The sequence below is a fragment of the Phaeodactylum tricornutum genome, chromosome 4 (genome assembly GCF_000150955.2).
Source record: "Phaeodactylum tricornutum CCAP 1055/1 chromosome 4, whole genome shotgun sequence".
Taxonomy (NCBI): domain Eukaryota; phylum Bacillariophyta; class Bacillariophyceae; order Surirellales; family Neidiaceae; genus Phaeodactylum; species Phaeodactylum tricornutum.
Window position 1 is genome coordinate 393,563 of NC_011672.1, and position 23,163 is coordinate 416,725.

Below are 23,163 nucleotides of genomic sequence, written 5' to 3' on the forward strand. Positions count from 1 at the left end.
CCCACAGCCTGCGTCAGCCATAGTTTTCTGCGAGTAAAGACTATCTGCCCTATTCAAATATTGGGTAAAATGATTGTAGCCCCTCCTCAATCTATCCTTTTAAAAACTAGTAAACAAAAGATGATAAAATTTCGTGAACTATTTTTGATCGCCTTTCTCGAACTGAACAGGAGCTGTGCGAGTGGTTCCAGCCCCAGAGACACCACCTTCGGCCCCAGAAAAACCCTTGTCTGGTTGAAACTTGGAGGTAGCCCCTTGCTGTAACTTGCTGTATTGTTCATCCGCATTATAGGCCGTGTCGCCCCGAGTCGGACGGTAAATGGATGCCGACGACGCCGCGGCTTGGCGTGCAAACAAAGGCTTGGAATACGCATTGTATTCGTCGTCCGCGCCAAACCCTGAATCCATACCCGCCGATTGGTTGTAAAGACGTGAATCCACATCGCCTCCCAAGCCACCTGTACCCGTGTGTACCCCCAAAGCAATTTTTTCCGACACGTCACGTTCCTGCTCCAACTTTTGCTTCTTGAGTTCCATATTGTTTTCCATACGCATTTCTCGTTCTCTTTCCCGTTTTCGTTCCAAGCGAAGTTTTTCTCGCTGACGCGCGGCCACATCATCCTCCGTATCTCCTTGCGCAGCTGCCGGGGGAGGATGGTCGATACTTTCTGCATCATCCGATGACGCATCGGAGATGTGCCCTCGGTCGCGTGATGGCTGGGCCGCCGCAGGCATTCCGCCTCCGCCACCCCGTTCCAGACGCGCTTGGTTCGCCAGCTGCCGAAGCTCATCTTCCCGCTTGTCTTTTTCTTGCAAAGCCAATTTCTTGTGCACTTGCGCCCGTATGCGTACCTCCTGCCTAGCTTGGCGTTCCGCCACGTACAGGGATTCGGAAAGCGTCGCAAAATTGGTATTGATCGTATGCTCACGCAGGCCTCGCCCATCCGCCGCCAATCGTTTGTCGAGCGGAATCGTATAGCCTCGGGTATTCTTCCAGTTGGAAATACACGCGGGTACGTTCCATGCCTCGCGTTCTTCCTTGCTCAATTTGCTAGGTGGTGCGTGCAAGACCGGAACCGGATCTTCGGCCGGTCCAGCCGGAGCTTTAATGTGCTTGTGCTTGGGAGGCATCATGGGATCAACCTTGGCTGGCACCATTTGAATAACTCGCTGTGAAGCGGCAGGGTTGTAGCCGGGAGCGTCGGGTCGTGGGGTGTATTTAATAAAGGATGTTTTCGCTTCCACATTCTGGGACGTTTGGGCGTTGACGATTGCGCTGCCAGAAGGATTGTCCAACGCGGTTTTCTTACCCAATATTGCATCGAGTGCCGCTTGTGTCCGAGCTGCTTCGGATTGCTCCTCTTCTTCTGTTGGCAACGCAATGTCCTCCGCTTTGGCTGATCCGCCTCGCAAATCCGCGTGTCGCGAATACACAATCTTATCCGAGTTTGTCCCCCCCTTGACGATCGCATCGTACGATACCTTACCATCTTTATCAATTTCTACATTTACCAGTGCCTTCGATATTGCCTGTGCACCGCGAGACGTGCCGCCCGAGGCGTTCGCGTGCTTCGAGTGCCGATGGGGGTTGCCCATGTGACGCGGGTACTGCGCCACGTGAATTTCCGGATACGCTCCGCCGTCGCCGAAATCGTCCAGTGAACGCGGGACAAACAGCTTGTTTTTACGTCGTTCTTCGGGTGGCATGGTATGGAGCGCGAGCGCGGCCCGGCATCGTTCGGCGTAGGAGGGAGGAGATGGTTTGCTGGTAGTGGTAGCGGCAGAATCCGGTTGGCGCGAGTGATCAGCCTTCGGGGCTTCCGGACTTTGTTCTGTGGTGGCTTTGCGGGACACAACAGGCGCTTCCGACATATTGCGGGGAGGGGGGAGAGAAAGAGAAGCCATGGTGATAGTGGAAGTGGACGCTTGTGACTCTAATTCGCAAACGAAACACCGATGTGCTCACGGGAGTTTGGACTGACAATGGTGTCGCGTTGGTTTCGTGAAGGGCAGTGACTGGTGTTCGAGGAGTGCTACTGCGTAGAAACTGGGATTCAACCCTTCACGTCTCTCGTGGTCCCTTACATTAGCTCAATAGGCAGGGTCTTCCCAACAGTAAGACATTTATAAATCCTTTTCTATTGGGCAGAATGTGTCGAATATGAATTTCGTCATTTTCAATTTGTAACTTTTCAATTTAATTTTCAGGTGCATAGATAGGTAGTTCCCGAGAAAAACCACATCATCCTTCGAATGGGAGAAAGCGGTCGAAACTTCGCACCATGAGAAACCAACACTACAACAGTGCCTCATCGATTCCAGATCATGACTCTCGTTCGGTACTGCACTCCGTAGCAACGAAGAATAGACAGTTTTTCCAACACGCCATTTTATCTATTCTTGTTCAGTAACACGGACGCTTGTGCTCCTTCTGCCTTTTTTTCTGTACTACGGAATGGGTCAAGCCGCGTCCCGGGCTGCCCAGCGTCTCGGACACCGCATCGAACAGGCCGCCGTCAAGGAACGCACGCAGGCGGAGCAAGCCGCCCAGCAACGATCCAAGGCATCCCCTGCTTTCTCGGATCCGCACGCCCTCCACGGAGGATTTACCCGAGGCGAAGGAAACGTAACGTCCGCGGCGGACCAACGACAACAGCAAGCCATCGCCCAGCGTCCCGGTGCGACCGGGGAGTACCAGGAAATGCGCCAAGATCTCATTCAATTCATCAATGATATGGGACCGTTGAAGAGAAAGGACCAAATGGAAGAGAAGAAACAACGGAAAACGCGACTACCCAAGAGTCTGAGGGAGCAGCTAGATGAACAGGAAGCCGTTAGTAAGCGGCCCGTGTCGCAACGTAAGAAAGTGAGCATGCCTTTGGCCGAGAAGGTTGAGGGTTACGAAACGATCAGATCAACTTCTTTTTCTTCGAAAGAAGAAGTCATCGATCCGAAGGATTTTGGTGGTACGGGAGATGTTCTGGATATTTTTGAGTTGCTGCATTTCAAGCGAGAGAAAGGGTCAACGGACGAAGCAGTGGACGCGTTTTATCGAAAGCACGTTTCGAGCGAACGCGAGTCCAAATGGGATCACGAGGATCAAGAACGACACAAAACCATGCTTCACAACGTCTTGAACTCAATTGAACTACCTATCGTGATGAAGGATACGGACAATTCCATGGTCGGGGCGTGGCCTTCCCGAGTGGAAGAGCTGAAGGAAATAAAACTCGTGGAACTGCCTCCATCGCAAGTCAAGCTGGTTCTGCATGACTTGTACGATACTTCGGAAAAGGAGGTGATTGTAGATGTTAAAGAGGCCAAGGCCTGAAATTGAACTAGGGCGACACGATCCATTCGCTAAAATTGCAGTATACTACCACACAAGATTTTCTGTTTTATAAAGGTTTCTTTAAATTACTACCTGCGTACCGAGAACACTAAGCAAAAGACCTGGATATTCATCCAAGAACGGAATAAGACTCGCCTTTGGAAACACTAGAACCACGCAACCGCGTTTCCCAGCGGTCAACGTTGAACTGTGCATAACATGGTGGTCTCCTTCTCGCTCATGAATAACCAGATCAGTCATGTTCTCCAAGAGATCGTAGTCCGCTCCCTCAGGTTTGTCTCCAAAACCATACGCCGATCCGTAGTCGTCGCTCACTTCCGAAACACCTTCCGAAGACAAGAGACCAGCAACCATTTTCGAGACGTCCCCCAGGAAGTGACCTCGACTGAACACCAAGCCACCGGTAAATGCTCGACGACTATATAGCCGTCCTAGAACCTTGTTCGCAAAGCGTGCCCTCGACGATCGTCGTCGGATGATGGAGTTGCGCTTGGATCTTAAGCCCGCGTCAGCATCGTCGGTGAAGGTGTAATCGACTTGCCCTTCACTTTCGTTGTCACAGCTGTCCATGTCATTTAAAGAGTCGTCGGTCGAAATATTCGAGACGACAGAACCTTCCCGAGAGCCTTCCTTCAATAAGTAATCTGCTCGTTTTTGCAAACCTCTGCTAAGTTTGGCATAATCGTGAGCATCGGTGAACGGAGTATCATTGCTTACAGAACGGTTGAAGACATGGTCAAACTGTACAACTTTCTGATCGTCGTGCTCAGCCGACGACATAGATGATTCGTCGCCACCAAGTGAGTCCGCCTGACGTACACCGAGCTCCCTCATAACTTTTTGCGCATCAGCTCTCATCGATTCCGATACACTCAAATCGCCCATTCTGTCATGCTCGACGATATCCTTCGCTTGAACAGCCGCCGAACCTGCATTGCGGCGCTTTGGGACAAAAGAAGCAGTTCCAGAAACCATAATGAAGGCTCGGTCAACCGGAGCACCTGATCGCCACAAACGTTCGCCAGGTTGAAAACAAATGGGACCTTCTGCCAAGCTCTCGAGGTGTCTCTTCTGGACTGCACTTAATTTTCGTAGAGCAGAGTTGCCATTTAATAACTCCAATACATTCAAGCTTCGGACCGCCTCTTGGTAAAGTTCATCAGTCGCAGTAGAGCCGTTTTCGAAGCTCGTTTCTCTCTTTGCCCTGCCCTGTTGGGCTTTCCGATCGAGATACTTACGGTACAAAGGCGAACCACTCTTTAGGATAGTTTGAAGACTCGAAAATTCAACTGTTATGACCTTCACTCCCTCCGTGGAAAGCGCTACAACGTCGTGATTGTCGCTAGTATCACTTTCCCCACTCAAAAGAAGGTCCGGCTGCAGCGCGACCGGACCTGTCCAGTCACCGGCGTGCCATACCGCCTTAGGGATCTCCTTACCTTCCGCGATCATTTTCAAGGTGCCGCCCGTATTTCTTGGATTGCCTCCTTGACTAATTTTCTCCGTACAAGTACCTTCCCAAACGACACACAAGAGCTGGCTACGTCGAGTAGAGGGTACAACGACAGCACCAGGGGCATAGGCATCTACCTTCGCTGTTTCAAGCACTTCCATGGTAAATGCATAGGAGAGGCTGTAGAGAAAAGAGGTAGGTGTCAGAGGCCGAGCGTTATCTTTTTGTCACTTTTGTTAGAATGCCTCACCTTGAAAGAAAAGGCACCGCACTCAGTAGGTTCAATATAAACCACGCATCGGTACTCGAAGCAGGCCTCATTGAAACAAGCGGAACTGACTGGGGATCGTGACTTAAGCATGAAGCGCTTCTCACTTGTCTTTCTTTTGCGCCAATAAAATCAAGGTTCTGGAACGAATTCATCATTGTACGGGGCTCGCTTTGAACAGTTAACCTACTAGGTACATTTGCATTTGCTACAGCAGCTTCCTCTGATATGCTTTCGTACTCGCTGTGGCCGTTCCATATGTACTCGCCATCCCTACAAGAATCTGATGAAGCACTATGCCGGCTCCCCCGGCGGACATGGTCGTCAGATTGGTTCGCTATCTGATCCAAGCGAATAGTCCCCGCTGTTCCCGTTGGAGCAACACGAAGCTCGCATCCAGCAGGCAAAGCGGACGTGTGGACAACATAAAGCCGTTTCTTTACCTCCTTAGGAAGCTGAAGCAAAACCTCAAGTGGCGTGTGAATCGGAGGTGCACCGGCTTCGTGTAACAAAAGGTCCGTGTCCTGCAACGGAAGATTTCTGAGATCGTCAGCACGTGCTTTCGATAAAATACCTGTTTCTTGAAGCTTGTCTATCGCAGGGGGACTGTTGAAATGATCCCCGGTAAAAACCATTGATCGCCCCCTCCATTCGACTCGAAACCCTACACAAGGAATTGTGTGAAGTGTGTACGTAAAATAAAACGTAGCTCCTTGAAAACGAAGTGCTTCACCAATGATTGCTGGCTTGTAGCGATGGCTATGCCGGAGAAGAGCAGGACTAAGGGCGGACAGAGCCGCGTATTTGCGAATGAAACTTTTGTAGATTGTTGGTGTAGTTATCACCACGACTGGCGATCCTGTCAGAACTTTTTGAAAGGCTCCTGCATCGTGATCTGCGTGACAGTGGGTGAGAATGATGCCCACAATAGTTCGTGGACGAATTCCTTCTCTTTCCAATGTAGCAGACGAGTAAGGAGGAGGATCTATCATCACTCCTCGCCCATTGATCCATAACACGTATCCAGAAACAGAACCGCTCTTGTCGAAGCCGTGAGAATTGCCAAGAACAGTCACTCCGAAAGAAGGCGGATGAAACGAAGGCGGAGGCAGGATTCTTTCCGGCTCGTTCAACCATCTTTCTAGATCTGCTGAAGAGGAAAGATCCCTTTCTTCTGCAAATGATTTGCTTTTGCGACAATTTGGCCCGACATCATCCAATATCGAATGACCGCCAAAGCCATCGACGCTCATTAATTCCGAGACCTTGACATGCCCAGAAAACCGAGCTTTTCCAATGATTTTGTTATTTTCATCAACATCATGAATGATGTATTCAGTTCCGCCAGGCATCTTAAATATTTCGACGCGGGGGACACTTCGTTCCTTGATTTGATCCACAGTTGCAGACGTCGGCCAAACCGTGGAGACATCGCCTATGATCGCAACAAGAGAAATGAAACTGAGACGAGGACTCTTTGCACAACATGCGACGTATGAACGACTCAGGACTTACCCATAAAACGAGCCTGGGAATATGTCCAGGGAGTGGCTTGCTCCCTGGATTCGACTGCTTGCAAGTCCTTCGGAACTTCTTCTTCCGCGTCACTCTCAGCACCGCAATCTTCGTCTTCGCTCTTGCAACCATCACCTTGTTCCTCGACTTTCCCTTCTGCGTTGGGAGGAACACCAAGACCTTCGTGCCCGTCCGATCGCATCTCAAAGTGTCGAAATTCCAGGAGCGTCTCAATTACTAGCTCATTCCCGTCTGGCATGATTCGAAAGTGTTTCAATTCCTTGGTAAAGTTCGGAATAGCATTCCTAGGGAAATCCTTAGCAAAATCTTCCGCTTCGAACGCCAAGGGGTCTTCTTCCCGGCGGAACTGTGCCGGTCCAAGCAGTGTCTCACTGAAGACTTTCCGTATATTGTCTTCGGCGTCTTCTGAATCCACGACTAGTGTACAGCGTTTCTTGTAAACAAAAAAATTAAAGTAAGCCGGGAACTCAAATTCCGCCAAATTGACTCCCAATGCAGGCCCCATTTCACGACAAAAGCGCTCTACAGGCACAATGTATACCTGAGGGACCGGTATACCCAGCTGCATACTGTCCTTGATGGTCTCGGGGGGCAAGCCGAACTAAAGAGCAAATCAGCATGGTAGTGTGAGTAAAATTTGTCAGGATCAGCATCAGCGGCAATCCATGTAGCCTTGTTCCCTACTTACCTGTACTCGACCGACAGCTTTGGTGTCTATGCTAAGTCCTCCACGAGGTAGCTTGGTTTGATCCAATAGCGGTATCAAGTCGTACGAGCTCCTACCTGCGGGCGTGTCTTGATGATGGTCAGCGGTACGAACGGGATCATTCTCTTCCACCAGCGGCGGTTTCGTCTCATGTTGGCCGCTCATAGCCTGCTTCGGACGATTTGTGTTCGGTCGGTTGCGATTTTCGTTGACGTGAGGAAGTGCTGATTTTTTCAAGCTCGGCGCGGGCGGTTCCATCAGTTGTGCCTGTGGTTCTAAACCGTGGCCGGGTGCCGTCGATGAAAGGTCAATGGCCGCTTCCAAGCTTTCTTCCTCGACACGCGCATTCACGCTACTATTATCGCTTTCGTGTCGCTCAGCCTGCAAAAGTGATGCACTCGTATTTCCCGATTCCTTCTTATTCTTCTTTTGAAAGATCTTCTTCACGGACTTCATCAGAGCAGATAGAAATGCTCCGATGGCCGTAATGGATTGTTACTTTTGGAAACGGAATGACACTGCGACAGGTATGACCACAGTAGTGACCCAGCGAAAACGAGAAAAAACCCTTCGATTCCCAAGCTAATTGTGAAATAGGGGTCGACCAGCAAAGAAAATCAGGCCTGTTCCTCCTATCGGCACCTCGACGAAAAGCACCTTTGCGACACAGGTAAACACGTTCCGTCGACCAACGGCCACGATTTTAGAGTAGAGGCCTGGCCCAATTTGAGAATGATGGAATGCGGAGGGTGAAATTGGTTTTGTATCTCCGTTCACAGTTAGCCAACACTGCCACCACGTCTACCGACGGGACAAGCTTTTTCGTTTCAAGCTGTGAAGTCTTCGATGAAGGAGACATTCTGGAATTAAGTAAGTCAGAGTAAGTGTTTTAGTAGAATTGATCTTTGAGATTCTCAATATCTACAGTGAATGTTAATTAAAATATTTGGTGATAATTGTAGACATAAATGTAAGTCCTGACCGATAGAACCTCCAAAACTGCACAGGGGGACCGATTATGTAAGGTGGTATGTTATGGTAGTGCCCGTAACTGTTGAGAGTCACAGAGAGCACACTAGCCCATTTGGTAGTCATGGCATTATTTGAACTGTGTGAAAATGATGAGGACACGACTGCCACAAGCGGAAGCAATCGAAGGCCCTTTCATTGATCGTCGAGACTATGAGATGTTTGCGTGGTGTATTAGTGTATAATTGAAATAGCAACGAAAGGGATAATTCTATGCTTCCTCTCCAAAGCTTCTTTATCAAGGAATCAGACAACCATCTATGGAAGCAGCATATAGAGCTTTCATTCATGAACTTTCGCGATGAAACAACTTTTTTTGGTTATTCTCGTCACATCCACGAATTTGCTCATCACACGTGTTTCGGGATTTGTTTCCTGTGTATCACGGCAACAGCAAACCGATGCCTCGCCGAGAAATTGGAAATGCGCTCTGCAAACGTCATCGAACTCGGAGGAAGCCGAACGTGAGGTGGACGAGAACGTTTATCAGAGCATCGACATAGATGCAGTTTCAGACGCCGAGGCTCTATTGGCAGTTAGGGCATATTTGCAGCGCAAAAATAGACTAGGTTCTTGGTCAAAGTATGAAGAACGGAAGCGGCAGGCCAGACAGTCCATTTCGTCCATGCAGAATGCTTCTTCTAGGTCTGTGGACGAGGCTGGGTTCTTTTGGGAAGACCCAGCGCAGCTCCGATATCTTTACCATGACTCTGAAGCGAGCAAAACTATTTCTAGTCGACATGACGACAGCGAGGCAGACCTTTCAGAAACGGAAGAGACAGACGAAACACTCGTCCTCCCAGTTGACGGTGAGGCGAAATCACGTACCGACACCGAGTTACTGGATTTCCCCATGGATGAAGAAGATTTTGACGCAGACGCTACAGCCGACTCTTTTTTTGATCACGGACCTTCGGATTCCAGAATACGGCGCTCGAAAGCTGCTCGAAAAACGTGGTCCAATCCGGATTGGCGCAAAATGTGGTACGAAAGACGGTGGGGAGAACGCCGCCGGCAGCGTGTTCCGGGAAAGCAAGAACAAAAGATAATGGAAGACAGAGTTCGTACCTTCAACCCAGATCAATTGCTTGGCAGCGAGGCTTTGTCGTCGCTAACGGAAGGTGAAATAGCGGACGCAATCTGCAGCTACGTGGGGGCCAATCGCAAACGCTCTTTTTCTCGCCAGATATCTTTACAGGAACGGAAAGCCGCTTTGCAGAAGCCCCCTCCTATCCAAGCGTTGCCTAGAGACTATCTTCTCCAACAGGACCCAGCAGTCCTGATAGAAAACCGACGGAAACGAGCAAGACGTGCCTCTCAGGCGTATCAAAAGCGACTAGACAACGAATCATTTCAAAGAGATGGCCAGCGGCGACGACAAGCATCAGCCAAGCGAGCCGCGGATGGAAAAGCGTCAGCACGGACTATATCGCAAGCTCGAACGCCAGACGCTGCTCTCCAACGGATTACGGCCGATTTGGACGATGAGCGCATACCTGCTATACTCGATGTTGAGCTTATTTTAGAGCCCATTCGTCTTGGCCGGCGAAAGAACGTTTTACGTCGAATTCTTAGTGTTTGTTTCGACTTGCGGGGGAAATGTGTACCAGATGAAAGCACTTTGGAAGAGTGGAACAACGCAAAAGAAGACACTGCCGAAAGTGTCGAACCTTACGGCTTTGTCTTTGCGACGAGCTGCTCAATCGACCATCTCGGCAAGTTTGTCCTGTACTGTGTCCAAAAGGCACACCGAGAATTACCCTTCTTTGTGCGCAAGTGATTTTTTGCAGAGTGGCTCAAAAGATACCCATGGAGTGATTATTCTTCCTTGACTGAAACCAGCAAGAGAGGTTCTGGCTTTTACAAGCTACATGCACGGTTTGTGTTAAGTTCATTCTCTCGCCTTGCTGGAAGCAAATGTATCTCAGTTTATCAATACTCTATTGATTTTCACTTCTACACTACTTCACACGAGTCTTTCTCATTTCCTTCACTTTTTATTCGGCCAGTGCTTCTGCTTGTTGTTCGGATCAAATAACAGACACGAATAATTTGTCTACTGCGATGCCACTGCTCCGAAATTGGTTCCCAGAATTTCGCTTGTCTTGGCAATTTTATACGACATTGCCTTTTCCCATTTGTCACGGACACGCTTGTATAGATGTAGTGCTGCCATGGCGTCTTCGTACGGACTGTGTGGGATACCTGGTTCCTGGATAGTCTTTCGCAACTTGTCCGCACACAAATCCTTGAGTTTGCGGGGCCAGAGGACGCCATCTTCGAATCGAATTTTCATAAAGGGCTCGTACTTGGCCGTGTCTCGCGTTTGTTGCCAAGGATGACGCAGAGAGAGAGCGGCCAGGTCGTTTTTCAAACCGTGGCCGACCAGAACGCGATCACGTAGCAGGTTCTTTACTTCTTGGCGGCATGACTCCAAGTCGCCAGCATGTGCAAGATCAGCCTCGGTGATCCCGGAAACAAACGTGCGATAGTCCGTGACGGTTTGTTCGGGTCGAATTATGCGATCCAACAGCACATTTCCGTGCCAGTTGACCAGGACAACGCGAGCCAAGGCGGATTTGGTACCAAGCGCACCCACACCCACCATTTCACAGTCCATGGCGACATACTGGGCTTGTTCTTCCTTAGTGAGATCCAGCGGGATAGGCTTGCGTGGGGAAATTGAATTGCCGCCACTTTTGCGTGACCGGTTACGACGGCGCCGACGCGAGGGTTTGGTCGGCGCGTCACAACGGTCCGGTTTGGTTGTTGTATGCTGGTGGGTCGAAATTGTCGACGAAAAAGAAGTCAGACTTGCCAAGCTTTCGGAATCATCCGAGGCGCTGCTACCGGATCGAGGACGCGGAGTTGTAGAAGTGGGTGTCGTCGTTATCGATGAAGTGCCGGAGTTTGTCGAAACCGGAGAAGAAAGCTATGCAGTGCAAGAGTTGGACAGAAAATGACCAGTGAGTACAAAAAATGCTGTTGAAAGACTGACACTTGCAAAGAAGACGGCTAGTCTCTACTAACCTTGGGAGGAATAGCCATGGTAAAAGAGATTCTAGACTGCAAATTTTGAAAAGAATTGCTGGTCCGTGTGAGCCCTGTTCGGTTTTTATGACGATGCAATGCGACTGGTTGGCATGCCTCTCTGGTCAGAAGACATATGTTGTGCGATGTGATGTGTTGGTGTGTCGGCCGGTTCTAGATTGCGCCGGATGATTCAGGACTGGGTCCACACACACGTCGACTCTCCACGTTGATCGACGCGTACAAAAAGGCCCAACAAAAAAATAGAAATAGGATTCTGTTTTGGAAGGAATAAAAAAGCGCATCAGTCCCGTGACTAAACCTTTAAATGGAAATAGCTCTTGTACCTTTGGATTGGCTAGTTCTTTGACATCCGGTAGTGAATGTCGACTTCCCCCCCGTGGATCGGATGGAATTTGCATTGGGACTCAGGTATCTTTGATTCGCGTGTTGTCGTTGAAACCTGGTGTCGACGTCAACATTGGGCTTTGGAAACGTCAGCTTAGTTAACATGTTCAAGTCTCCGGAGACAGGAAATCGTGACTGACGTCAGTTTCTGATTCACGAAACACCACCGCGCCAGTGACGAGACGAAACCGCTATCCCGTCCATCGATCGAATTCCTTCGCTGATCGCCAGCACATCGCATCGTTGTCCCCCGTGGCAACCAGCACAATGGCGGCGACTCGACTGACTGGCATTTACCGACGTTCAGTGATTGCTTTGCTTCCAGCTCATCCGTCGTGTAACATTCGTGGCAGGAATTGTATCTATGCTGGTCTCCGCGTGTTGCTTCTCGTATCTTGACTAGAGCCATTGACGACGCTCACAGTCAGTGCGATACTACAATGCGACGACAGTCGCTTGTCGTGGGTGTCGTCGTTGCGCTGCAACCCAATCCAATCTTGGCCTTTTCTACCAGCAGATCGCCGACTCTGAAGCGTGAACACCCGCGTTGGGTCAATAACCAGAAACGACCCCCGTCAGTTTTGTCCGCCGTCTCGCCGATAGATACCTTGGTGGATTCCTGGAAGGCACTTTGGGAAAAGCCAACGGCCGCCGTTTCCTTGCCCAAGAAACACCCGGCACAGACAGTGCAAAATTTTATTAGCGCCTACAATGAAAGAGATTACAACACGCTCGAGAATATGGTCGACCCAGACATTGAATTTGACGACACGGCTTACCCAAAACCGTGTCGAGGGCTGCCCGAACTTGAGCGTCGGTGGCGCTTGACCCGGAATGCTCAAGGAGACAAGCGCATACAAGTCGCGGTCGATGACATTGCCTCTTCTACGACCACTGTAGGTATTCGTTTTCATTTGGAAAATGTCGAAGGCGAGATTCCCAACGGTCGGGGAGCTGCCTTTTTCCAACTTTCCAACGACGGTCTACTGGTTAAAAAGGTGTTTTGGGTACAAGAATCGGCTCAGAAAGGGGGAGAGGCCAGTCTGCAAACCCTCAATCGCGCCAGCAAAGTTATGAAATTGACTGGCTATAACAAGGCCACCGCCACATCTACCGCCACGAAGGAGGCGTCCGAAATGATCGAAACCTCATTCTTGTCTCTACCAGAGAAGTATTTTGCGGCTTGGAATCGTCGAGACATGAGCAGTGCGGTTGCCTTGTTTGCGGATACCGTCACGTATGATGATACGGCCTTTCCGGAACCATTTAGCGGCAAAACAAATTTATCATCGCATCTTTATAAATGCTCCAACGCGTTCCCTTCCACTTTTACCTTTCAAGTCGACAAGGTGGCCGACGCTGGAGACCGGATCTCTGTGTTATGGCACGTAGAAAACGACGGGGATGATTTACCTTTTACGAGGGGATGCTCCTTTTACAACGTTGATACTAAACGAAACGAAATACTGGACGGCATTGATTTTGTTGAACCCGGGCCGATTAAACTCGGAGGATTCCGTTTGCTGGTGTCGACGGTCAGAACTAACCTTGAACGTGAACCGGCTCGATACGTACCACTGATATCCTGGATTGCCTACATCTATATTGTATTCTTCTCAAACGGGATCCTGCCGGGTGCGAATGCGCTAGAGCTTGAACAACGAACTTGGGAAGAGGTTCGTGATTTGTCGCTCAACTTTTTCCTCGTTTCACCACTTCTCCAATTATCCTTCTCTCCAACGGTGCATCCTATGCTAGAAGGCGTTTTCAATTTGCTCCTGTCTTGGGCGGCCATGTTTGCCGGTTTCTTGAGCGACGACCGTCGAGAGAAGCCCAATGTCGCCCCAATGCTTCCAATCGTCATCGGTATGCAGTTTCTGACATCGGCGTTTCTAATGCCATATCTAGTGCTCCGGTCGACCGAAGAAAGCACACTCGTGGCAAAGGACGCCCTTCCGAAAGTGGCTCAATTGGCAGAGGCGCGGGCGCTGGCGCCCTTCTTGGCGTCGGTAGGAACTGGTTCCATCGTATGGGGACTAGTAGGACGAATGGCAGATTTTGGGGACTTGTCGACTCGCTGGTCCAGTTTTATCGATCTGCTGAGTATTGACCGCGTAGGCTCGAGCTTTGTCGTTGATCTAGCATTGTTTTGGCTTTTTCAATCATTTTTGATTGACGATGACCTTAAGCGGAGGGGCATAGATCCAGAAACTAGCGAACTTCCGGTCTTTCTGGGAAAGTATGTTCCGTTCTTTGGCATGGCACTCTACCTTGCGATGCGACCACCACTTCCTCTGAATATACAGAACTCGCAAAATGACTAGCCTTCAAACCGTCTAGCTAGTTTCCGACTTTGTAGACGTGGTCAATGGATAGTAAAACAATCATAGCTTCGGTGCTCGAATAAGCTTCTCTTTTGTCGTATGTATGGTTACAGTTAATGTAAGATGACTGAATTCTTCGCGTGGCCATCGGTACAGGACTTATACAGAACCTTTGATTTCCGACATTTCGTTCTCTATATTGTTCCTTAATTGACATGAACTTTCGACTATCCGATCAAAATAGGTCGATCTTTCGCGATTCATCGGGTTTGAAACAAAAAGTAGAAAAATTACCCACTCCCACAGTCAACAGGTTGTCCACGAGACCGAAAATGGAGGCAACATATTCCAGGCATTAAATTTTCACCATGGTTCCTAACTATAGTGCGACACCAGGCCACCGACTGCCAAGGCATTCTCCATCCCAAAAGCTACGTCCTCCCTCTGGGCATTTTTTTGACACGAATCAAAACCCACTCCAGGGAGGGACAGATTTTCAAAGAGACCTCTATACCATTTTTCAAAAAGCACTTGACATTGCTTTGGAAATCGAAGTTTCTTGTTGGGATGACCATTTAAATTGTACAGAATGAGAAAGTGATCCAGAAAGTTACAGACTACATGCAACGTCAACAACACAAGTTAGGAATCACATTAGCGAGTCATATACTTTAAAACAAAAGTTAGAACTAGAGTCGCTTTTCTAAATAGATGTAGAGTGTTTCTTGAGCCCCGATCACTTTAGGTGTTCATGTGTTTGCCGCGATAATGCCAGTTCTGCACGATTCACTTTCCGAGCTGAGCCAACAGATATATGCATCTCTTAAGAAATAGGGGGGAGCTCCATACTGTCTGTTGCATTCCTAGGGTCCTCTTCTTTGTCATCGACCTCGATGCTTTGTTCCCAGTCAGGACGTGAGTCGCCATGAAAGTCCTCGTCTGTATTGTGGGATACCAGGTCGGGCTGCATCCAAAGATGTCCCCATGGATTTCCATCCACATCGATGTCCGAGCTCAAGAGAGTTCCACCTCCAACACAACCGCCTGGAGCTATCGTTTTCAAAGCATCTCTAAACCCGTAGTAAGATTCCTTCCTTGCGTAGGCTTCGTCGAAGATAAGGGGCTCGTCATCGTGGTAAAAATGGGTCACCCAAGTGTGACGATCCGTAAATCCCCACAACCATACGCCATCAAAGGCCGGCTCAGACAGCGCTGCAGCCAAGAGATCATGGAATATTTGACGCTGGGCTATTTGACGTAGATTTGCTGGAAGTTGACTAACACGTACATCCATTTCCGAAAAATTTACCGTCAGCCCGAGTTGTCCTAAGCGCCGAACTTGTGCCTTGACGCTTCTTGGCGTTGGCGGACGATTCCAGCCCACGCCAGCTGCATTCCAGTGAGCCTGCACGCCGCAACCGTGGACGGGGACATTTTTGGCTTTGAGATCCGCAAGCAATTCGTAAAATGCATCCGACTTTCTCGAATCAATCCCTTCGACCTTGTTATCGTTGTACAAAAGAACAGCGCTAGCGTCGGCTTCGTGGGCCCAGCGAAAAGAATCCTCGATGTAGGAGGGTCCGAGCTTTCGGAGAAAAACGTTATCCGCGAGTGTTCCGTCGGGTGCAAGAGCTTCATTCACCACATCCCAGACTTGAATGCGACCACGGAAATGACCCATGACCGTAAAAATGTGACGTCTGAGCTCTTTGCGTACTTCCTCCGGCTCCATATCTTCCAGAATTTTCGGAGACGTAACATGCCATACCAAAACATGTCCTTTGACTTTCATACTGCGTTTCAAGGCCCAGTCCACGACTGAATCTGCATGATGGAAGTCATACCGACCGATGCGATCAGAGGGTTTTTCGCTAGGCAGTGGTCCCGGCTCGGAGACACACAATGGATTCCACTTGAGGTGATGCTCTACCACTATTGCGTTAAACTCGTTGCCTAACACACGCGCGTACGGTGTCGGAATGGACGCCGCGGCGTCGTGAAGTTCTTCACTGCCATCGTAGTCTTGGATGTCAGGATGAAAGAGCGGTTTGGGTAGGACGGCTGCTCCGACATCAATGCGCTTGCAACATTGCATAGCGACTTGCTTGAGTGTTAAACCGTCGGTACTAGTATCATCATCGTCATCAATCTCTAGATCATCGTCATGGTAGCCGCCGTCTTCGTTCGCATCTAGGGTTTTCAGATCTTCTATTGCATCTGTGTCGATACCTTCGCCATGCCGGATCGTGACGGTGCCTTCGATATCTTCGGTGACAGAAATCATGCTGAATGCTCGTAAGTGGTACTACGGATAGTTGCAAGCTTGTATTCGTGAAGTCAAGTTTGGTGGGGTCTCACAAGGTAGGACTCACTTTCACGTGACTACGACCTATTCATTCATTCTTCGTTCGGGTTGACCTGTGTGCTCTTAGGCTAGCTCTCCCATATTGTGTGCGTTTCGAGCTTTCTTGGGACAAAGGAGGAATTTGGAGTTCTATGGCGTCTCTCACGCTTGATCCAGAGCTCACAGTAACGCGATACTGGCTCGGGTCGTAAAATAATCGGATCCGTATTACCCCAGTCAAAACACTCATAGCAAAATTGATATATTATGTATATCGTTTTATTGATCTATGAGATCGAATTATATACGAAATGTCACTATCATGCTATTGGAGTCGAAGCGACTGATCTGATCATGAATCTGTTCATAGCAAAGGTTGCTGTTGATTCATGCTGCCGGAATTTGGTGCATCAGTTTTGTCTTTGTGTCTTGGACCGAGCATTTGACTTGTCGAGTCTGAATGATTGCAATAGCCCGTAAATACCGGACAATTGCAATGGCGCATAAATACTGAACAATTGCAATAGCGCATAAATAACGACAATTGTAATAGCCCAGAGAACACCGGTCATGGCGAACTTTACTCATGGAAATAACGAATGACTTCTTTTCTCTACTGGTAGGACGGCCTTCCGAATCATTTTACATTATGTTGGAGCTGTTTTCGTTGTGCACACAATATCCACTTTCAGCCTTCACATTTTCTTTCAGTTCTTGTACCTTCAACCTTCACGGACGCAGAAGTCTACCAACCACCAGATCCAACAATGACTATCCAAAGTGGCTGCTCGTCGCAAAACGTTGTTATTCGCCATGCTTCTCCCCTGTCATTATCGCAGGCATTCCGGTACCGCACTGAAAAGCTGTCCAGCCCAACACGATATGGAGTCAAGAGCCACTGACGAGACTCAAGCTTGCCCAGATTGTTCAAGATGCCCTTGATCTTGTTGAAGACGAAGATGTTTTCTAGTTTCACATTCTCCGCCTGCGTATCTGGGGAAGGCAATAAGCTACAGTACCTTGAGTTCTGACCACAGGACCGATTGCGGCACCATTACATACATATGTGCTTAAATTATTCACTACTAATAGGATCTCAGTCAGCATAACGAAAGTTGCGGTCATTTCCATTGGAATATAGCACAGTGTAGTCCCGCTTAGACTGAGTCGTTCATCGACGACACCAGAGAGAGCATTTCAGAAAAGGCGATTTGGTGATTGCCCCCTAAAATCCTTCAGGCAATAACAATCACTTGCTCTGAAGACTGCGTTACAGTGAGATTTTTTATTGTAAGTTCTTTGCCCTTAGACATCAGTCATTCCTCCCGCAAAGGCCTTTTCTTCACGTAACGATGCCTGGTATTTGTAGATGGCGTTGATCTTGACTCTGATGCTTAATTTTAAGCCGCTGCTGCTGGAGGCCATGCCTCATGTGTACACAGAATTCTTCAAATCCACCAGAATTGATCCGTTCTATTGTAAGCCCAATTGTGACTTACTGTCAATTCAGAAGTGGTTAAACACATGCAGTCAAACGCTAGCAAATCGGTCTACATCGTTCAGCTGTATCGTGTGCTCTACTTCCAAAAGCTTAGATTGCGAGGTTTGGCGCCTTGTCGATAGTAGAGTCCACTCTCCTTGTCTTTGTAGAATATTTCGCCGTTGTCGTAAACACGATCACCGTACATTCGATCCAATGAAAACTTTCCTTCTGGAAGCTCTTCTTCGCTATACGGGTCATCGTAGTAAGAATCATACTCGACACCATATTCTAGCTCAAACGATTCGATTTCCTCATCTGTCATGCAATATTCTCTTTCCGTTCCCACCACATCTTCTTCGTCTTCGGAACGATCCATGACGCGTGTTCGACTTCTTTGTATTTCCTTCAAGTCTCGTTCCAGTTGTTCTTCTTCCATACGAGGCTTTCCATAAGCACTCCATTCTATGGCGGCTTCTTTACGTCGTAGATCGATTTCGGTTAGAGTTGGATCTTTACGCAAGCGTTCTTTTCGGGCTTCAGCGAGACGTTGCTCCCATGCGTTTTCTTCCATACGAATACGGGCGAAGTTTTTTGAAAGGCTCAGTAATATACCCAGCGTAGGAAAGGTGATAGTAAAAAAACCATCTGGAACGTCAAGTAGGAGATTCAATGAGGTTGAAGAGTGAGCTGGGTTGCTGTTCCGTGCTGACACCGCCGTCGGGTTCGCAAATGGCGAGAGGGGGCAAATCGAGCACGCTCTCATAGAGTTCAGCGGCAATTCGGGTAGCATAAACGCCCCCGTCAACGAAACAACAAAGCCCAACCGCATAAGCTCTAAGCAACAAAGACGACGTTTCATCTTCTCTTTGTACGTGTTGGCACCTAACAAGGTAAACAGCAGTATTGACAGTGAAGTTGGCTATTTTTGTGCTTTCTTGACAGTGAGAAGAGGCGTCTCTTCAACTTTGAACCCGGAGAATCGTAGGGAAATGATTGGACGAAAAGTACAACACCTCGAGAAGTACGTGAACCCAATATTGCAAGCCATCACAGTCAAAAGAAACTTTTCTCTACCGCTATTTTCGCTCACTGTCAGTTGTGATGTATTAGAATGATCCCACTCTCTACAGACACAATGACCACTCTCCGTAGTCACTCCAGGAAGAGTTCGAAGGGAAAGAACATAGCCTACTTTTCTCATTGACAGTGATAACCCAATCGACGAAGCATACCGGCACGGCTTTGGATTCAAATGGGAAAGCAATCCTAACAGTAAACAACATTGAACGGACTCTGGAAATCTTTCCTTGAAAATAATATATTTCCCAATAGCAAGACTGATTGTGAAGCAGAGAGTGAGCAGTTATCCATTTGACTGACTGTGACGTGACTGTGAAGCAGGATTTTATGGGTTCTCGATGACGTTCCTGATGTGAGATTGACATTGATTTGCGATAGCCTTTTGTCTGTAGTACTACCGGCATGATTTTGAGGATCGGGTATCGAATTTGAACTCTATCGACCAAACAGTAAGTATTTTTTGTGAGACAATATTCAATTATTCCCAGTCGGTTTCTATATTTATACCTTTTTTTCGGATAGATTTGCCGTTAGGTAACGGGAATTTGAATGATCCGGCTGACAATCAATTCAGTTTTTTGATTGTCGTTCAAGTATGATCGACGAGGAGGAAAAGCTTGCCAAGACCTCAATGACGACGTCCATTGATACCTCCGCAGCCAACAAACCAGCGACCGAATCGCCTGAAATCGAATCGTTACTGAGCCCCGTGCGACAGAAGAGAGAATGGCTAGAAAACAAGTTCAAGGAAGACTTTTTGGCGAATCGGCCACGACTTAGTCCGGGACATGAACTTGTGGAGGCCCGCCACAAATGGTTACAAGAAGAAGCCCGTCGGAATCGGGAAGCAGTTATACGCCTGAATGACATTGAAGTCTCGCAAGATGTCCTGGAAGCCAAGAAAAAGTGGCTTACTGAAGACGAACGGATCGTCCAGGAAATGCGTGTGCATGTGTTCTCCGAAAATCCAGCTGGAGATGGCAACGTTTCGGGTGAACCCGAAGTTGATTTTCGGGCGTATTCGTCTAAAAGTGAGCGACGGGATTTGCCCAATGATAGAGAGACAGAAACCAGCTCTAATGAGGACGAGCGCGAAGATAACTTTGAGGACTGGGGTAATCTGTTGGAAAAGATTTTTACCGACGAAATGGTCTTTATCGATGAGTCCGCCGATGATTATATTGAGGTAGCTCAATCGAGGGCGGAAACACTAGCTCCCATGCCAGGTGGCATGCCTTCATACCCACTTTTCGTTGAAAGCGACACGTCGGGAATCTCGAATAAAAATCATTGTGTTTCAGAAAGTTCAGATGTCCGCAACGAGCGGACGACAGTGGAATGCGAATTATTTCCGGGTGAATTGGCTTATCCCGAAAAATCGAGGCGGGATCCTGAAAAGACGGAGCTTTCGTCTGGAGAGACAGCTAATCTGGCAGTGCTCAAAGCCGAAAAGATGACATCTGCGAAGAAAAAAGACCTAGAGTCTGCTGAATCGTACTTAGCAATTGCCGATAAAGTCTACTGGGAAAGTATGGCACTTTTGGATCTCACTAGAGGTCAAATGCATGCCTCTCCCGCGAAATTGTCGAAAGGGGAAATTTTGTTGTCGACAGAAAAGGCAGGAGTGGATAGTAACAAGATTCGAGTTGTGGAAAAGGAACCCCTTGTTCCGCTCAACACGGACTTTGGAGTAGTGGAAGCGCGTTGTCTTGAACGTTGTGTCATTTCTTAGACGATATAAGGTACATACCGCGCCGTGGTTTTTGTTTCACAATAAGGAATAAATCGGTGCCCAAACTCGTGTAGTTCTACGTCTTGAACCTATTCTATCTAGAAAACACTTGAACACTGCACTATGTACATGAGAGAGTTTAACCTATTCACACTAATATGCTGCTCAGGCTTTGGGCGGTAACGAATACATGTTGCAAATCAAAGTCTGCACCCACTGAAAGTAGTTTTCGGAGCGCGAACGAGCCTCGTAATACATAATCAAGAGAGACTTGAGATCCTTGACCTCTTGAATCCAATCGTACGAAATCTCTGGAACATTTTCCTGCATGGCCTCCATATCCTCTAGAATTGAGTTCAAATGCCCGACGCCCACCGCAAGCTGTACCAGATTGCCTGCTGCCTCGCAGGCCAATGTAGCTCCGTAGGCCGCTAACGGATTTGGTGGAACGCAAGCGTCACCGCCACAAACAATCAAACTCGTATTAAACTTGTCCAGCAATTCCTCATCTTTGACTATACTCTTGGAAGCAATCTTAATCTCGACCGTGTACCCTCCATCGAGGACGACTTGCTCCTTGACGGCAGCGTGTTTGGCAACGTTGTGCTCGTTGTGCGGGGCGTTAGTAAAAACGTAGTCGAAACGGTTGCCAGGACTTTTGCCAGACTTGACAATTTCCATTACTTCGGCGAGACGAGCCTTTTGCTGTTGGTAAGTCTCCTCCACTTGCTCTTTAGTCATGCCGATGTCGGCTCCTTTGGCGAGTTTGCCAAGATTATACTGATACTGAGAGTCGAGGTTGTACCCGATGCGCTCCATGTCTTCCACATTCTGACGCGCACTTTCGATGGTGTAGTGCCACTGCTCGGCACCTATTTCTCCGCCACGGGCACAATAGGAATCGAGTTTGTCCGAAGGCATAACGCGCAACCACATCTTACAGGTCGAGTTCAGGTCGGGCCATTCGTGGACTTCCATAGCTTTCGCCATGCCAGGAACCATCTGAGACGTGTGAGCCCCACAAAACAAGGCCACGATATCGAAGGCTGGCGAGGACTTTGCCTTGGTTTCGCTATAAAAAGCGTCCATGGGCGATTCGAAATGTAGCTCTGCCCCGTACCGGCGTGCCGAGTCGATAGCCGATTGAATTGCACTCCCAATGATAATCTGCACTCTATCGGAGGAGACGATGGCTTCGGTTCCGTCGTCGTACTTGACGTTAATCCGCTGGCGATTTTCAATCAAATGCTGGAATGCCTCTTCATCTACCAGCTTGCCCGCAATGTCGTAGGCTCGCCACGAAGCGTTTTGGTATCGAGATGAAACCGAGCGGGGCCCTTTTTCACCACGCTTTTCGTATCCCACCACAGTCTCGATACCGCTCTTAGCGAGACCACTGACGGCGACGGATCCACCAATACCGAGGCCAACAACCTTGACTTTGACCTTTAGTTTCTTGGTGGGGATACGATCCACAAATTGGAAAGAGTTTTCGTAGAAGTGGAGCGGATAGAGTCGAAAGAAATCCTTCAGCCAATCATAGTTCTTGAGAGTCATGTACAACCGTTCCTTAGCATCGAGGCAGAAAAGGTCGAAGGTTTCCTTTTGATCCAACGACGAGCCCGCGTGGACTCGAGCATCCTGTGTGAGACCGGCACGAGCTAGAGTCGCATCCAAGCCTTGCTCGTGGAACTTATAAACGAGGGCACTGGTGCGATCCAGAAGGGAACGCCGAACTTGCTCTTCCTCGCCACGCAGATCGGAAAGCATTGCCGAAACGGCCGGCTGAAGGTGCCAAACTTTGCCCTGTACGGCGCGCTGACTTAGTGCGCGCATTTGGGGATCGGCCAATGTAGAAGCAATGGCGTGGACGACCTTGTCCAGACGCGTTTTGCTGTATCCACCCAGCGTAGGGGGCGGAGGAAGATTCGTAGACAAAGGAGTGCTACTGGACATGATAGATGCGATAGTACAGTGGAGAGAATGTGAGGACGGAATGAATAGATGAGCGCAATCAACTGGAAGAAAGTTTCTGACTGACTTGTCCCCTTCTCAGTCAGTTGCAACTTCTGAATTTATGGACCAGCGGAGCGGAATTTACGTTCGGGTGCGTGTGTGTGTTGACCAATTCGCATTTGCGGATTGGCAAATCTTGTGGGGACCAGCAAGAATAGAGAAGCTTACATTACTGCTAAGCGCTGACGCACACACAGCTGTTCGGCCTTGTCGGGTGCCGCTCACAGTCAATTTCGTTTGGAAAGCTCCGGTATCTTCCTCGAGGAAAGTGAGAAGTTTTCGCACTAATTCGGATTGGGCTTGCCGGTGCGAACTCATTGATATCTTATTTGTTTTACTAAAAACATTTCTAGCACGCATTCCTACATAAAACTAAATATTCCTTGCACGCCTAATTTTATG

General features: G+C 48.6%; 10 protein-coding genes across 10 annotated transcripts; 4 read left to right on the forward strand and 6 right to left on the reverse strand.

Moving 5' to 3' along the window:
- Nucleotides 1-77: 77 nt before the first annotated feature.
- Nucleotides 78-1,950, reverse strand: PHATRDRAFT_26061 (predicted protein). Its single transcript, XM_002178463.1, has 2 exons — nt 750-1,950; nt 78-641 (listed from the first exon to the last, which is right to left on the reverse strand). The coding sequence occupies exons 1-2, from the start codon at nt 1,903-1,905 to the stop codon at nt 139-141; spliced, it is 1,659 nt and encodes a 552-aa protein (XP_002178499.1). The 5' UTR covers nt 1,906-1,950; the 3' UTR covers nt 78-138.
- A 362-nt stretch (nt 1,951-2,312) lies between these two features.
- Nucleotides 2,313-3,331, forward strand: PHATRDRAFT_44386 (predicted protein; the record flags this gene model as incomplete). The annotated part of the gene is made up of 1 exon (XM_002178183.1): nt 2,313-3,331. Exon 1 carries the CDS (start codon nt 2,456-2,458, stop codon nt 3,329-3,331), a length of 876 nt encoding a protein of 291 aa, XP_002178219.1. The 5' UTR covers nt 2,313-2,455.
- A 64-nt stretch (nt 3,332-3,395) lies between these two features.
- PHATRDRAFT_44387 (predicted protein) lies at nt 3,396-8,061 on the reverse strand. Its single transcript, XM_002178464.1, has 4 exons — nt 7,298-8,061; nt 6,589-7,210; nt 5,146-6,508; nt 3,396-4,985 (listed from the first exon to the last, which is right to left on the reverse strand). Exons 1-4 carry the CDS (start codon nt 7,769-7,771, stop codon nt 3,413-3,415), a joined length of 4,032 nt encoding a protein of 1,343 aa, XP_002178500.1. The 5' UTR covers nt 7,772-8,061; the 3' UTR covers nt 3,396-3,412.
- A 437-nt stretch (nt 8,062-8,498) lies between these two features.
- On the forward strand, nt 8,499-10,296 carry PHATRDRAFT_44388 (predicted protein). Its single transcript, XM_002178184.1, has one exon. The coding sequence runs from the start codon at nt 8,646-8,648 to the stop codon at nt 10,122-10,124; it is 1,479 nt and encodes a 492-aa protein (XP_002178220.1). The 5' UTR covers nt 8,499-8,645; the 3' UTR covers nt 10,125-10,296.
- Nucleotides 10,297-10,472: 176 nt separating this feature from the next.
- Nucleotides 10,473-10,988, reverse strand: PHATRDRAFT_5546 (predicted protein; the record flags this gene model as incomplete). Its single annotated transcript, XM_002178465.1, has 1 exon — nt 10,473-10,988. A coding segment is annotated over one exon (516 nt), but the record flags the coding sequence as incomplete, so codon positions are not given.
- Nucleotides 10,989-12,031: 1,043 nt separating this feature from the next.
- PHATRDRAFT_44390 (predicted protein) lies at nt 12,032-14,106 on the forward strand (the record flags this gene model as incomplete). The annotated part of the gene is made up of 1 exon (XM_002178185.1): nt 12,032-14,106. Exon 1 carries the CDS (start codon nt 12,223-12,225, stop codon nt 14,104-14,106), a length of 1,884 nt encoding a protein of 627 aa, XP_002178221.1. The 5' UTR covers nt 12,032-12,222.
- Nucleotides 14,107-14,791: 685 nt separating this feature from the next.
- PHATRDRAFT_44391 (predicted protein) lies at nt 14,792-16,543 on the reverse strand. Its single transcript, XM_002178466.1, has one exon. It carries the CDS (start codon nt 16,388-16,390, stop codon nt 14,930-14,932), a length of 1,461 nt encoding a protein of 486 aa, XP_002178502.1. The 5' UTR covers nt 16,391-16,543; the 3' UTR covers nt 14,792-14,929.
- Nucleotides 16,544-17,506: 963 nt separating this feature from the next.
- On the reverse strand, nt 17,507-18,848 carry PHATRDRAFT_44392 (predicted protein). The gene has a single exon (XM_002178467.1). It carries the CDS (start codon nt 18,790-18,792, stop codon nt 18,028-18,030), a length of 765 nt encoding a protein of 254 aa, XP_002178503.1. The 5' UTR covers nt 18,793-18,848; the 3' UTR covers nt 17,507-18,027.
- Nucleotides 18,849-19,608: 760 nt separating this feature from the next.
- PHATRDRAFT_33814 (predicted protein) lies at nt 19,609-20,745 on the forward strand (the record flags this gene model as incomplete). Its single annotated transcript, XM_002178186.1, has 1 exon — nt 19,609-20,745. One exon carries the CDS (start codon nt 19,609-19,611, stop codon nt 20,743-20,745), a length of 1,137 nt encoding a protein of 378 aa, XP_002178222.1.
- A 101-nt stretch (nt 20,746-20,846) lies between these two features.
- Nucleotides 20,847-22,884, reverse strand: PHATRDRAFT_44393 (predicted protein). The gene has a single exon (XM_002178468.1). It carries the CDS (start codon nt 22,699-22,701, stop codon nt 20,911-20,913), a length of 1,791 nt encoding a protein of 596 aa, XP_002178504.1. The 5' UTR covers nt 22,702-22,884; the 3' UTR covers nt 20,847-20,910.
- Nucleotides 22,885-23,163: the final 279 nt, after the last annotated feature.

Coding starts and splice junctions, on each gene's coding strand:
- PHATRDRAFT_26061 (XM_002178463.1), bottom strand. CDS start 1,905: ATGGCTTCTCTTTCTCTCCCCCCTCCCCGCAATATGTCGGAAGCGCCT. Junction 642..749: donor CCAAGCGCGTCTGGAACGGG/GTGGCGGAGGCG, acceptor CTCCCCCGGCAG/CTGCGCAAGGAGATACGGAG.
- PHATRDRAFT_44387 (XM_002178464.1), bottom strand. CDS start 7,771: ATGAAGTCCGTGAAGAAGATCTTTCAAAAGAAGAATAAGAAGGAATCG. Junction 7,211..7,297: donor AAGCTGTCGGTCGAGTACAG/GTAAGTAGGGAA, acceptor TTTGCTCTTTAG/TTCGGCTTGCCCCCCGAGAC. Junction 6,509..6,588: donor TTCCCAGGCTCGTTTTATGG/GTAAGTCCTGAG, acceptor TTGCGATCATAG/GCGATGTCTCCACGGTTTGG.
- PHATRDRAFT_44388 (XM_002178184.1), top strand. CDS start 8,646: ATGAAACAACTTTTTTTGGTTATTCTCGTCACATCCACGAATTTGCTC.
- PHATRDRAFT_44391 (XM_002178466.1), bottom strand. CDS start 16,390: ATGATTTCTGTCACCGAAGATATCGAAGGCACCGTCACGATCCGGCAT.
- PHATRDRAFT_44392 (XM_002178467.1), bottom strand. CDS start 18,792: ATGAAACGTCGTCTTTGTTGCTTAGAGCTTATGCGGTTGGGCTTTGTT.
- PHATRDRAFT_44393 (XM_002178468.1), bottom strand. CDS start 22,701: ATGTCCAGTAGCACTCCTTTGTCTACGAATCTTCCTCCGCCCCCTACG.